At 38.6% G+C, this 13,997-nt stretch overlaps 1 protein-coding gene across 2 annotated transcripts in view; it reads left to right on the forward strand.

Moving 5' to 3' along the window:
- Window positions 1-79: 79 nt before the first annotated feature.
- FBXW2 (F-box and WD repeat domain containing 2) overlaps window positions 80-13,997 on the forward strand; it is a 42,044-nt gene continuing 28,126 nt past the window's right edge. For both annotated transcript variants that reach the window (XM_020990591.2, XM_078150171.1), the window contains exons 1-3: window positions 80-180; window positions 299-407; window positions 6,372-6,881. In XM_020990591.2, the coding sequence (XP_020846250.1) occupies window positions 6,392-6,881 (490 nt within the window). In that variant the 5' untranslated portion in view covers window positions 80-180; window positions 299-407; window positions 6,372-6,391. The remainder of the gene's footprint in view (window positions 181-298; window positions 408-6,371; window positions 6,882-13,997) is intronic.

A 13,997-nucleotide genomic window follows, 5' to 3' on the forward strand; every position in this document is an offset into this window, starting at 1 on the left:
TGGAGGTCGGAAATGTTCTCGGAGTTACTTCCGGTTAGTGTCTTTCCTCCCCCCCTCGCCCTTCCCCTGCCTGATTCGTCAGTTCCCGGGGGACGGGCTGGGCGCGCGGAGGTGACGTACTGCGGCGCCGGAAGCCGCTCCCCTCCGAGCCTGCGGAACCCGAGCGGCGGCCGCGAGTCGGTGTGTGGGGCGGGGGCTGCGCGGGCTAGGGTCGGCGGGGGCAGCCCGAGGAGGGGAAGAAGAAGAGAACTCGTGCCCGTCTGACCCACTGTGTGTGTCTTTGTGTCTCCCTGTCCAGGCGCCATGGCTGCCGAAGGGGCCCGGCCGCTGCGAGGCTCCGCCGGCCCGCGGGCGCCTAGGCGGCGTATGTCCGTCCCGAGGCCCCGGGTCCCGGAGCGCGCCCTCAGGTCAGTGCACGGGGCGGGAAGCCGCGCGCGGGATATGTGGGGGAAGGGAATGTGCGGGGGGAGCGGGGGGGGGGCGGTGTCAGAGGCAGGCCGCCTCTTCTTCCTCCTGCCCCGCCTTTTCCTCTCGTCCAACTGTTTCAGCCAGTCCAGCCTCTGAGCCCTGACAGCCCGCATCCCCTCCGCAGGGGAGCCCTCCTCAGAAATCTTCATCCCAGTAGCAATTGTAGCCCCTGTTTTTAATAGCATTCAAAGGCCAGCAGAGCTTACTGTAATCTTCTGATGTAGGTAGGACCCGTATTAGCCCATTTTTCAGGTGATGAAATGGAAATTCAGAGAAATGAAGTGATTTCAGATTGACTTGCCCAAATTCACAAACCTAGTTAAGAAACCAAAGCCTAGTTTTACCCAAGATCATGCAGCTAGCAAGCATAGGACCCCAATTTCTTAAACAGGTCCTTTTTCTTTCAGTGTAGTGCTCTTTATAGCACGGTTAACACTACCAGTAATAATTGGCATTTGCATAGCTTTTCGAAGTTCGGGCATCATTTTACGCATATATTTATTTGTATTTGAGCCTCACTACGATCCTAGGTGAGGAAACCTAGGCACAGAAAATAAATGGTTTGCCTGTTTTTATGTGGCTAGTTGTCAGTAGCAGGATTTGAACCCAGGTCCGGCTCTCTGACTATGCCTACTGCCATGAGGTTTTTCCATAAGTATATGGTTATTCCTAAAGTATATCTTTAACTATCACATGCATAGATCCTTAGAGTAGGAAGGGAACACCTTTGTAATTCAGTTCTACCCAGTTCTATCTTCTGTGTCTGTTGCAGTTATATCAAACCTGTATCACTAAGATATACAAAGCACTTCCTTTATAATCTTATTAGTGAAGTAGTATGAGTAGTATTGTCTGCATATTATATGTAAAAGAACATATTTGGAGAAATTGTGACATACTGGAGGCCATTCAGTTGTTAAATGGCAGTATGATTATTAGAATCCAGGCTTCTGACTCAAATTGGGTGCCCTAAGCTCTACCATGCTGCCTAGGCTTAACCTCCAGTGATAGGGAATTAATTCACTTTCTCCTAAGGCAGTGTACTCTATATTTTAACTAATTCTTTTGGCCTAATACTTAGGACGTTTTCCTTCTGTTAATGCAAAGCCTAATCCACACCTTTAGTAAACTGTCTTAAGGATTTTGAAATAAGATTACTTTAAAACATTGAGTTATTTAACTAGTATTTATTATTCACCTATTATGCCAGGCACTGTGCTAGGGAAGGATACAAAGAAAGAAATTATACAGTCCCTCCCCTTGAGGAGCTTACATGCTGTCAGGAGAAACAACATATTGAAGTATATGTAAAATCAGTACAAGGTAATGGAGGAGGTGGGGTAGGGAGAAGCACTAGCAGTTGGGGAGAACAGAAAAGACTCCATGTAGAAGGTGGCATTTGTAGTAGAAAATGTAATAATGATATCTCCCATTTATATAGTACTTTAAGGTTTGCAAAAAACTTTCCTTACAGCCCTGAGCCTCAGGTAGTGCAAGAGAGCATTATGTTAGGTATTAAGAAAGATACAAAGTTTAGGTAAGAACTAGTCTCTGCCCTTGTGGTGTTTATATTTTAGTGGATGATAGGGTACTAATGTAGATACCTATGATATCTGGAATACACCACAAAAATTTCAGAGAGAATTAGTAATACCTTTGGTGAGAGGCAGCTTGGTGTAGTGGCTAGAGAGCTCTTTGAAATCAAGAAGCCCTGGATTCAGGTCCTTCCAGTGATACATACTGGCTTTGGTCTTAGGCAAGCTACTTTGCATCTCAGTGCCCCAGGTTGATTCTTAAGACTATAAGTTGCAGAACAGATGCGGTTCTGCATTTGTAGAGGAATTTGTTCTTTGGAAGCTGCCTGTACAAATAAAAGATAGGTCCAGAAAAACATGTGCTAGAAAGTTGCAAAAACTTACATTTGAGGAGAATGTTGTTAACAATATTGGGGTCAGGTCATAGAAGAGGTGCCATTTGAGTTGGACTTTTAGTATGAGTTAGAATTTCAACAGGTGAAGTGGGCTAGGGAGTCATAGTGACAGCGTGAGCAAAGGCACAGAAAAGGGAAACACAGGTTTTTTTTAAGGATTACTTTGGTTGGAATTTAGAGTGCTTAAAGGAGAGTAAATTGATAAAGATGGCAAGGTGGAGGATCTCAAATGTCAAGCAGAGGAGTTTACATGTCTTTGGCCAGGCAGTGGGAAGTTATGCAAGATTTTTTTAGTCAGGGGATGAAGTGACCAGATATGGGCACAAGAGTCATCATTTTAGGGCTAGATTATGGAAAATCTTTGAATTCTCCACTAAGGAGTTTAAACTTTATTCTTTAGGAAATAGAAAGCTTGCTGAAGGAGCATAGATTTCAACCCTGAAGGGCCCTTACAAGTTATCAGACCCAGCCCCCTTCATTTTATGGATTAGGAAACCAAGACCCAGAGAGCTTAAATGACTTACTCATAATTGCATGGATAATACATGACAATGTCCAGATTTGAATCCAGGCCCTCTTTGATTCTTAGACTTGGCTTTTTCTATACAACCCATTGTATTTTAGAAATCTAGGGCCTCTTTTGAAATGTCTTCAGATCCCTGTTAGTATCTAGTTCTTCAGAGTGCTGTGATCTTTAGTAATTTGATAGCACTAAACAGTTTAAAAAGCACTTGTGGATTTTCAGGCTCAGAAGGTGAGCATCACAGATAGGAAGTCACAGATCCAGAATACTAGAATATAGCTTTTTTGACTTTCCACATGTCTAGTGCCACTTCTGCCACCAAGCTATATCCATGGGGGTAAATGGCAGGGCAGGAACAGAGTATTATGTGCTTAGCACAATTTCATGCATATAGTGGACCCTTAGTAAATGTTTTTTTAAATTGAGGGGAAAAAATAGAATAGGAAAAAAGGAAGGAAAGTAAAAGAGAGAAAAGCGTATTTGAGAGGACCATTTGTCTGTGGTCCCGCTCAGTGGCACCAATTAAATTAGTTACAACATACAGTAGTTTGTCTTGACATTCTAAACTTTCCTTGTTTTTAAAGAATTCAGCTTAGAGTGTCCAATCAAAAGAATTTCAGTATAATCCATTTGGCAACCTCTGAAATCACATAAAATGTTTAAGACAAGGTTCATTTTCAGCTTTAAATGTATTAAAATTTTGGTGCTTATCTGTAAAGTGATATATTCTATGAGTAGCTAAATGAAAAAGTATCTCTTGACACAGTAAGGTGTAATTAAACTCTGGACATCTGAGAAATAACTTTTTTATTTATGTTAAGTAGAAGAAACAATCACTTCTAGTTGACTATTAGTAGGAAACTAGCAGCTGCTTAAAGGTTCTTCCTTATATAAGGGTAGGAATTAAGGCATGTTATGGTCAAGGTCAGGATGAGTATGTGAGTCTCTATTTTAAGTATTCATTGGTTAGTGTCTCCTAGTACTCTTCAGTGAGATCATGATCAGATTAATTTAGCCTTAGGTAGGAAACAGTGATTTATGATTATGAATGGTGTAATCCTGGGAATTCTTTACTAGGGCATTGAGAAAATGTATTTAACAGGCATTAAAACAAGTATCCAGCCATTATAAATCAAGGTGTTTTTAATATAATAATAGTTCACATTTATATGATGCTTTAAGTTTTCAAGTACTATAGGAACATTATCTCATCTGATTCTTATAACCAGGTAGATAGTATGGAGATTATCCCTATTTTATTGGTTAGGAGAATAAAACTCATGAAGGGGAACTGACCTACTCAAGGTTGCCCAGCTCATTAGTGGCATAGTTAGTTCTGGATCCCAAATCTCCTGATTCTGAGTCTAGTACTGTCTGGCATATCTTATTGCCTCTCATTGTATATATCAGTGGCTTTTGAAAAAGTAAACCTGACCATTGTTTCAAAATAAAACAAAATGACAAGATAACCACCGCAACTAGTGCAAAATTTAGTATGACCAATATTGCCAGCAGCTGCTGCAGTTTTTAGAACTCTCAGTATTTTTGTGCTGTTTTGACTTTACTACTTCCTGTTAACAGTTTAAGTGGGAATAAATAAGAGGCCAAATCTGTAGAATACCTAAACAGTTGGGAAAAATGGGAGTGAAGTGAGAAGACAAGGTAGAAGAGATACATCTGTTAGTTCCTTTTGTTTACATTGTGCCGAACATTAGACAGATTTTGTTTTCCCCCACAGAATTGACTGATTGTTTTGGCATTCGTTAGAAATTTGTTTTTCTTTCTGACTTTAAATGATTAAAAATGCAACAACTGGAGATTTTTGAGCCTAGACAGGTTAAAAGTTGGAAAGGGACTAGTAGGAAGCTCACATGGGTGATAACTATAAGTATGAGGAAGCTAATAAAAAGCTGTGGTGGGCTGGTGAGTGCCACAGTGTTAGAACAAGAAGGAGTCTTAGAGATTATCTAGTCTAATTTTCTCATTTTGTATATGGGAAATCAGCATTAGAGAGACAAGTGACTTACCTAGGGTCACAGCTAGAAAGTGAAGGGTATTATGATCATGATATTATGAACATGTATCACAGACCTTTTATGTATCTTGGGTTCTTAGGCTTTCTGATAGATTGTGTTTGTTTTATAGTGACTAGAAACTGTTCAGTTGCTCCTGCTAATTAATCAGACTTCTTTTTGTCTGCTACTCTTCCTGCTGTGCTTAATGAATATGATTAATATTGTTTAATCAAGCTAAGGGAGTATATTTGCAAGTTGTGTTCTATTCTTTTTTTTCCCCCATAGAAGAGCTGTGGTATTCAGTGAAAGATGTTTGTCTACTTCTCTTGGACAGAAGAGACTTCATATTTTCAAAAATAATAAGGCTAAAGTTAGGAAAAATCAATAGTCAGATTTGAGCAAAGTGTAGTCTGCTTTCCTCACCTTTCTTTGTTCCTTCTTTGGTGCATTTGTTTAGTGATTTTTAGAAGGTACTTTCATATTTAACTTCTAACTTCTTTCTTCGCCTATCCTAGCTATCCTTTGAGTAGCTTTTCTTTCTCAGAGAGGGGAAAGTTGTCAATTTGGTTACGTAAATTCATAGGCAACTCCAAACTTAGTATTCTTTTACACTGTAGCTGATTGCAGAATATTTCCTACTCTATAGTTCTACTAAGAATACTGAACTTTGGCTGAAGGGATTTCATTCACTGGAGACTATGAGTAGACATTACACTATAGAAACAGATAGTAGAGCCCTTAACAAACTAGGACCTGAGGTGTGGACTACCCAGGGATCATATTGTTTATATTTTTCTTGCCTTGAACTTAGTTAAGTACATAGTTCCTGCTTCAAATAATTGTTCAGTTGCATTGAGTTGGTGCAGGGTGTTTGCACTAGTGTGGTTGTGCGTCTGGCCTTTGTTGCTTTAACTATACTGTTTCTGAAGATGTTAGTAATGATGTTCTTGGTGATCATTGTATCTATCACCTTTTGAGATTTCAGCATCTACATCTAGTATCAAGGGATTTAAAATACTTGTGATTGTTGTGGCATGCCGTTAAGCAAATTAAATTTTGAAATGGATTTTCCAAGTGTTCTTTTATTCAGGTAATATGTTTCAGGCTAGAACTATTTGGTAGTAACTGAATACACTGTAAATTTTTTACATTGAAAATGCATGTGGCATGTGTTAGTTTCATAATGGTAGAGTAAGTTATAGTGACTGCTATTTCAAAAATCATATTTTGTTGAAATGTGTATAAATAAATGTATTTTCTATGCATGGAGATAACTAAGATGCTTATGGTGCATTAACTATAAAAGTGTAACATATTAACTGTTTAACAGGATAAAATAATGCCAAAATTGACACTAATTTATAATTTTTTTTTAGCATTCATACTTGTACTGTCTTTTTGAGCAGAACTAATACGATATTTTGATGTGCCACAGGTAAATTTTTCCATAACCTTATGGAGAGAAAGGACTTTGAGACATGGCTTGATAACATTTCTGTTACATTTCTTTCTCTGACGGACTTGCAGAAAAATGAAAGTCTGGATCACCTGATTAGTCTGAGTGGAGCAATCCAGCTCAGGCATCTCTCCAATAACCTAGAGACTCTGCTCAAGCGAGACTTCCTCAAACTTCTTCCCCTGGAGCTCAGTTTTTATTTGTTAAAATGGCTCGATCCTCAGACCTTACTCACATGTTGCCTCGTCTCTAAGCAGTGGAATAAGGTTATAAGTGCCTGTACAGAGGTATGGCAGACCGCTTGTAGAAACTTGGGCTGGCAGATAGATGATTCCGTTCAGGACGCTTTGCATTGGAAGAAAGTTTATTTGAAGGCAATTTTGAGAATGAAGCAATTGAAGGACCATGAAGCCTTTGAGACCTCATCATTAATTGGACACAGTGCCAGAGTATATGCACTTTACTACAAGGATGGACTTCTCTGTACAGGTAGGTAATGTAGTGATTTGATGAATATGATCTCAATTCTATTTTTCTTTGCTCTGTTACATTGTAGCTTTTTTAAATAATCTTCCTCAAAATTGTGGTTTACAGATGCAGAAATTTTCTCCTGCTTTGTCCTTTTACTACTATGGCCTTTTGCTAGAGGAAATAAGAAAAACGTCTCCTCCACTCTCCATTCAGATCAGTAGAAATCTTTAGAAATTGTTGAGATCTGACAGTAAGTGGGATGGAAGCCAAGTTATTACATAACTCTCCCTATGCTGGTTAGTGGCAGGAATACAGGACTTCACTTGAATAGCCTTGTGACACATGGGTACAAGAAATTGACTTAGCAAATGAATTATGGGGGAGACATGGTTAGATATCAATTTTTTTAAAAAATCTGGGAGTGTAAATGAAGTACATGCTCAATATGAGTCAACCTGGGAGTTGGAAGCTGGGGGGAAAAAACGCAACACATCTGATCTTGGACTTCTTTAAGGTATATCTTGAAGTAATAGGGATGTTGTCTCACCATATTCTGCCTTTGGCAAACCATGTGTGGAGTATTGTTTTTAGTTCTGGACAACATTTTAGGAAGGGCTAAGTGAAAGGGGAGAGGATCCAGAGGAGGGTAACCAAGCTGGATTTGAATCTGTGATATTGGAAGGTTAGTTGGAGGAACTGGGGATATTCAGCCTGGAGAAGAGAAGGCTAAAGCCTTGAGGTACTTGAAAGGTTGTCTTGTGGCAGAAAGATTAGATTTTAGGATTAGAGATCAGAAGTGTAGAACTGGAAGAAACTTCATCTTGTCCAGGAGTTATTAACCTGGGTTCCGTGAACTTGTTTCTTAAGATTTTGATAACTGTATTTCCTTATAATTGGCTTCCTTTCTAATATCATGTACTTTATTTTATGCATTTAAAATATTCTGAGAAGAATCTATCAGCTTTGCCACATGACTAAAGGCATGTGTGACACAAAAGGCTAAGAATTTTAATATGGTCCAGTCTCACTTTATAGATGAGAAAACTGAGGCCCAGAGAGATGAAATAACTTGTAGAAGGTCATACCAAGATTAAGTGGCAGAAGTAAGATTTGAACCCAAGTCTTTGACTCTTCAACCACTGCTCTTTGCTTTGGATCGTGATGACTTGTTTTGTTCTTCTTGGCCTCAGAAGCAGAAGTAGAAGCAATGAATGGAAAGTTGCAAAGAAGCAAATTCAGCCTTGATGCAAATAAAAACTTTCATTTAATCTAGAGATATCAAAAAACGTTATGAGTTGCTTTGGGAGGTAATGGGTTACCTCAGCCTTGAGTCTTGAAGAAAAGACTTGGGCGTCGTAGGGAAGAGTCTTTTAGAGTATGTATGAGTTGAACTAAGATGGCTGCTGAGATCCCTTTCAAATCTGAAATTCTGTGATTCCTTAATTTTGATCAACTAATTTAACCTCTTTGTGCCTTAGTTAAAAAGTTTCTCTCTCAGGGCCTGGTCCAGTGCTCTCCCCACTGGATGCTTAGTAAATGTTTATTGAGTTGCTTTATGAAAAAAATGAGCTTTTGGGCTCGGTTGTTTTCTAAGACCCTTTTTCAGGGTTGCAGCTCTCTCCCATGTCTGCTAGGGTGAGGGATTAGAGGATAGAAAGTAGGATTTTTCCACTTCATTCTCTTCCAATACGTCTTTGATATCTGTCCCATAACAACAGTTTCGTGTTCCTGTTTGGTCGTGTCATTCTCGTGCTTAAAAAAAATCTTGATGCCTAGTGTTTAACTTCTTATTTTTGCCTGGCATTCAAGGGCCTCTTCATTGTGATACACTGTTGGATATCATGTTACTTCCCCTCAGAGTAATCTCTGTGGAGTCATACTGGACTGCTCTCTGTCCAGAGAACGTGCCCTGCCTGTACTTTTCTCCTCTGTGCCTTGCTAACCCTTTGCTTTGTTTTGCCTGAAATAGCTTCCCTTTCTTTCTTTGCCTGTTGAATTCCTTCCCATCTTTTAGCCCATCTCATTTGCCATGAAACCTTCCCTGATCCTTCTTTGAACAACAGTATTCTTCATATAGATATAAAGTAGCTATTTTAACACTTTTTTGTATCTGTCTATTGTACTTTAATGTGTTTTTATGTATTATGTCTGTGTAGATTTTTAAATTCATATGGTCATACTTAAAAAGGACGTTAAAGTTCACCTGGTTTGGCTTCCATGTTTTACAGTTGAAGAAACTGAGGCTTAATGAGGTAAAATAGACTTGCTGAAGTTCACATGACTAGTAAGAGGCCAAGTCAGGATTTAAACCCAGGCCCTTTATTTCCAGAGTTGCTCTCTCCACTTTATCATTCTTTTTGGACAGAAAAATAATTGGGGGTCTACATGACTGATATCTGTGGTAGAGCATCAAGTATTGTTAAACTTTATATGCTATTGAACAATATTGCTAAATGGCTGATATTCAGAGATCGGGACATGACAAGCGACCAGTTGTATTAATAAAAAACCTGGGCAGGAAGTACATGAAGTTAGTAGTGATGAGGGGGAGAAAAAAGAGGGTGGTGTGGAATTTTAGAACAAATTAAAATTCTTATTACTTAAACTTTGTTTCAGTGAACCAATTTGTCATATGCTTTTTTTCATAAATAGTATTTTATTTTTTCCAATTATATGTAAAGATAGTTTTCAACATTCATTTTTTTAAATAAGATTTTGAATTCCAAATTTTTCTCCCTTCCTTCGATGGCAAGCAGTATGATATAGGTTATACATGTGCAGTCATGTTAAACATATTTCCACATTAGTCATGTTGTGAAAGAAGAAACAGAACCAAATGGAAAAAACATGGGGAAAAAATGAAAATAGTATGTTTCAATCTGCATTCAGATTCTGTGCTCCTTTCTCTGGATGTGGATAGCGTTTTCTGTTATGAGTCTTTTAGAATTGTCTTAGATCGTTGTATTGCTAAGAAGAGTTAAGTCTGTTATAGTTGATCATCATACAGTGTTGCTGTTACCGTGTACACAGTGTTCTCCTAGTTCTCACTTCATTGAGCATCAGTTCAGGTAAGTCTTTCCAGGTTTTTCTGAAATCTGCCTGCTCATCATTTCTTATAGCACAATACTATTCCATTGCATTCATATACCATGGCGTGTTCAGCCATTCGCCAATTGATGAGCATCCCCTCAATTTCCAGTTCTTTGCCACCACAGAAGGAACTGTTATAAATATTTCCGTTTCCCTTTTTTGTGATGTCTTTGGGATACAGACCTAGTAGTGGTATTGCTAGATCAAAGGGTATGTATGCACAGTTTTATAGCCCTTTGGGCATAGTTTGAAATCGCTCTCCAGATTGGTTGGATCAGTTAGTTCACAACTCCACCAGCAGTGCATTAGTGTCCCAGTTATCCCACATCTTCTTCAACATTTGTCATTTTCCTTTTCTGTCATATTAGCTAATCTGATAGGTGTGAGGTGGTACCTCAGAGTTGTTTTGATTTGCATTTCTCTAATCAGTAGTGATTTAGAGCATTTTTTCATCTTCATACACTTTTAAAAGTCACAGAAGACACTGACATAAAATATTTTAATAAGCTGGCTGAGTATTGAAATTAAAGGGAGTATTCCTTAATGTAGCATAGGTTCATTAGAAAATGGTGTTTAGGGTACAGCCAGCAGTAGCATTTCTATACCACATTAAAATATCACCTTTTATGATGTGACTATGCTTTTTCATGGTCCTATAAGGATACAGCAGTAATAAATGAGAAAGAATGTTTGACCTTTCCCCAAACTTCTCTGTTAATCCAAGCCATAGAGCAGAGATTATTAACCTTGGATTTGTGAACTTTAAAAATACACACATACCCCTCTATACCCATAAAACTTTCAGTGTAACTGAAATCCTATGTATTTCATGCATTTAAATACATTATTTGGGGTGGGGGAAGATCCATAGATTTTACTAGACTGCCAGAGGGATCCATGGCACAAAAGTTTAAAACCCCTGCCACACAGGGGCTTCCGAGTCCTTCTGATCCTAAAAATAAAACCAGAAAATCCTCTGCTTGTCATTTTCTCTCTCCTTCTCCCTCCCTCACCCTCTCTTCCTCCTTCTCTCTCCATTGTTTTTTGTTTTTTTCCAGTCCTGTCTGACTTTTTGTGATCCCATTTGGGGTTTTCTTGGCAAAGAAACTAGAGTATTTTGCCATTTCCTTCTCCAGCTTATTTTACAGATGAGGAACTGAGGCAATCAGGTTTAAGTGACTTGCTCAGGGTTACACAGCTAGTAAGTATCTGAGGCTGGATTTTAACTCAGGTCTTCCCAATTCCAGGCCCAGTGATCCATCCACTAAGCCACCTACCTGTCCTCTCCTAGACCATAAGCTCCATGTTTTACATATATTTTGCCTTACTTCCTGTTCCTGGCCTATTTCTCTGCGTTGTTAGGTGTTTAATAAATTTCTTGTAAAATGAGTGGATGAGGGAAGATTAAATTAAGCAAATGGTAGGACTTTTAAACCACTTTATAGAAATGGGCCCCTTGATTTGAAGGGACATACTAACTTGGTGTCTTATCTAATGCTGCCTTTTATAATGTAAAATCATGACACAGACTCACTATCAGGACACCATATATTCCAAATGACTTTTCTTTTATATTGTTGATGGATCTGTCTACATTCTTATGACCAATGACAGGCAGTTTTTGAAGAGGAGGGGTTCAGTTTGATGGTGGCACCACATGGAACTTTGTTGTCATTGAGACAGCATGTTGTAGTGGATAAGGCTTTGGATTTGTAGTCGGAAGACCTGGATTTGAGTCCAAGCTCTGCCACTGCCTAAGTCTGTGATTGTGTAAGTCACTTAATATTTAATATTGATGAATCATTAAGACAAGCAATATGATAAAATAGATAAAAACCTGAATTGGAGTCAGGAATAAGTAGATTCAAATCCTGTTTCTGGCACATTTGACCCTGGGCAGGTCATTTAACTTCTCTGAACCTCAGTTTTCTTATGTAAAATGAGGATGATTACACCCGCAGTACTTACCATACAGAATTGTTGTGAGGAGTAAATGAAGTTAGATATGCATAATTAAAGTGCTATATATAAATATCATTATGACTATTATTAACATTTCTGAATCACTTTCCTGACTTACAAAATAGGGGTAGTAATAATTCATGCATGACCTTCCACAATAGGCGGTTGTGAACAATATGCTTTATAAACTTTAAGTGCCACAGAAATGTGTTCTATTTACTAGCATTACACTCTAAGCCAGGGCTTCTGAAATTTTTTTCTATTCCTGACCCTTTTTTGAGTTTCTGCAGTGTTTGTTGGCGTTGCATGGCCTGAGGGCATGCGCAGTGCAAAGTATTGCATGCTTTGTGTTTGAACCAAGGCTGCAGTGAAGTTGGGTGATGCCACACTGGCAAGCGCAGGGAATACACCTTCATTTTTAATTAATTTTTGGTTGTTGCGTGTTCAGAAACCTTTTAGTGTTGACAAATTTTTCACCACCCCATATGGAATTGTGACCCACAGTTGAAGAAACACTGCCTAACCAACTGAGCTAACAAGTATTTCCAGTTGCCTCATTATTTTTGAACTACCAGTTTGATTTCTATGCCGCCAGAGCATGCTAGTGGAGTGGAGTGGAGTGGAAACAGCAGTGCTAGATTTTTGACTGAAAGCTCAGGTTCAAATGTTGATTATGCCACTTAGTAGCTGCATAAACTCGGGTAACTTCTCTTTAAACCTTACTTTTCTCGCCCATTAAATGAAGAGTTGGATCAGAAGATCTCTAAGGTCTCTCCTAGCTGTAAGTTTTAAGATTTAAATCTCTGGGGTTTTTTTTTTCTGTTCTTGGTAGAGAGTTGGGAAAGGGTGGAGATGGCATTATCCTGGTAGTTACAGATGTGCACATTGAATAACATGCCTGAGTATTTCAAATGAAGAAAAACCTGAATGAGTATTCATTGGGCCAATGACTAGCAGTTGTGTGTTCTAGAATAATACTTGTATGCATTTTGTCTTATCATTCAGTGATAGTTGAGGAGTTTTTACTGTCCTTGTTTCGTGGACACTTCTAGAAAGGATTAGTTAACTATCCAGTGCTAATTAGAAGGAATATAGAGCAAATTAAAAGAAATAGGCTTCCTCTGCCTCTTAGGTCATAATTTTTTAATTGATAGCAGAATCCTAGGTATTTTTAGGCCCAGATCCGTGTCTTGATCTGTTTAAGTGAACCTTGGAGGTATTTTAGGTTAAGTCTGCTACATTGGTTTGCTTTATTTATGTTCTCTACTTTTTCTTGCTTATGTGTTACAGCATTTAATCCTTTTTGATATTTTTATTAGTATTGAAGTATTATTTACATTGTGCTTTCAAAATAGAATGAGATTTATAAGGTATTTAATTTTATTTCTGACTTCTGTAAAATCAGTCAACTCATGTTTATTGAGTGCCCAGAATATTTAAAATGATTGATTTGTAGTGTTATCTCTGCAGATGAAAAATCAGTTTTGCTTTATGTAGCTGCATGAAGCAATAGAAAGAACCACTGCACTGGGAATCAGTTACCTTAGCTCCCATTCTGATGCTCCCACTAACACGTACTCCATTATATTGGGCTAATTACTTCACCTTTCTTGGTCCCAATTTTCCTTATCTATAAGTCTCAGAGTCTGAATTGAGTACTAATGTGCCTGACTTTCAGGTGATCAAAAATTGAATGTAATACCTGTCCAACAGCAGGTCCCTTCTAGTTGTGGTATTAAAATTTGTTAATGCACATTTATCTAGCACTTTAAGGTTTAGAAATATTTCTCTACAACAGTCCTACATTGTAGGCCTCTAGGTCAACCTCATTTTACATGTGAGGGAACTGATGCTCTCTAGGAGGTTGTTACCTACTCAAGTTACACAGTTGTTAGGAGTTGAGGTTGACTTGAATCCAATTCATCTGGACTCTAAGTCCAGTGCTCAGTGTTTCTGTGTGGGTTCAGGAGGACATGAGACTGGGAATAGGGATGTCTAGCCAAATTAGTAGCATAGACAGATTTTGCCACTGCAGAACAGAACTTTCCTGAACTCTGACAAGTCACTTTCTGTATCTTTAGG

This window comes from Phascolarctos cinereus, unplaced genomic scaffold (genome assembly GCF_003287225.1).
Source record: "Phascolarctos cinereus isolate Bilbo 61053 unplaced genomic scaffold, phaCin_HiC Scaffold_2;HRSCAF=192, whole genome shotgun sequence".
NCBI lineage: Eukaryota > Metazoa > Chordata > Mammalia > Diprotodontia > Phascolarctidae > Phascolarctos > Phascolarctos cinereus.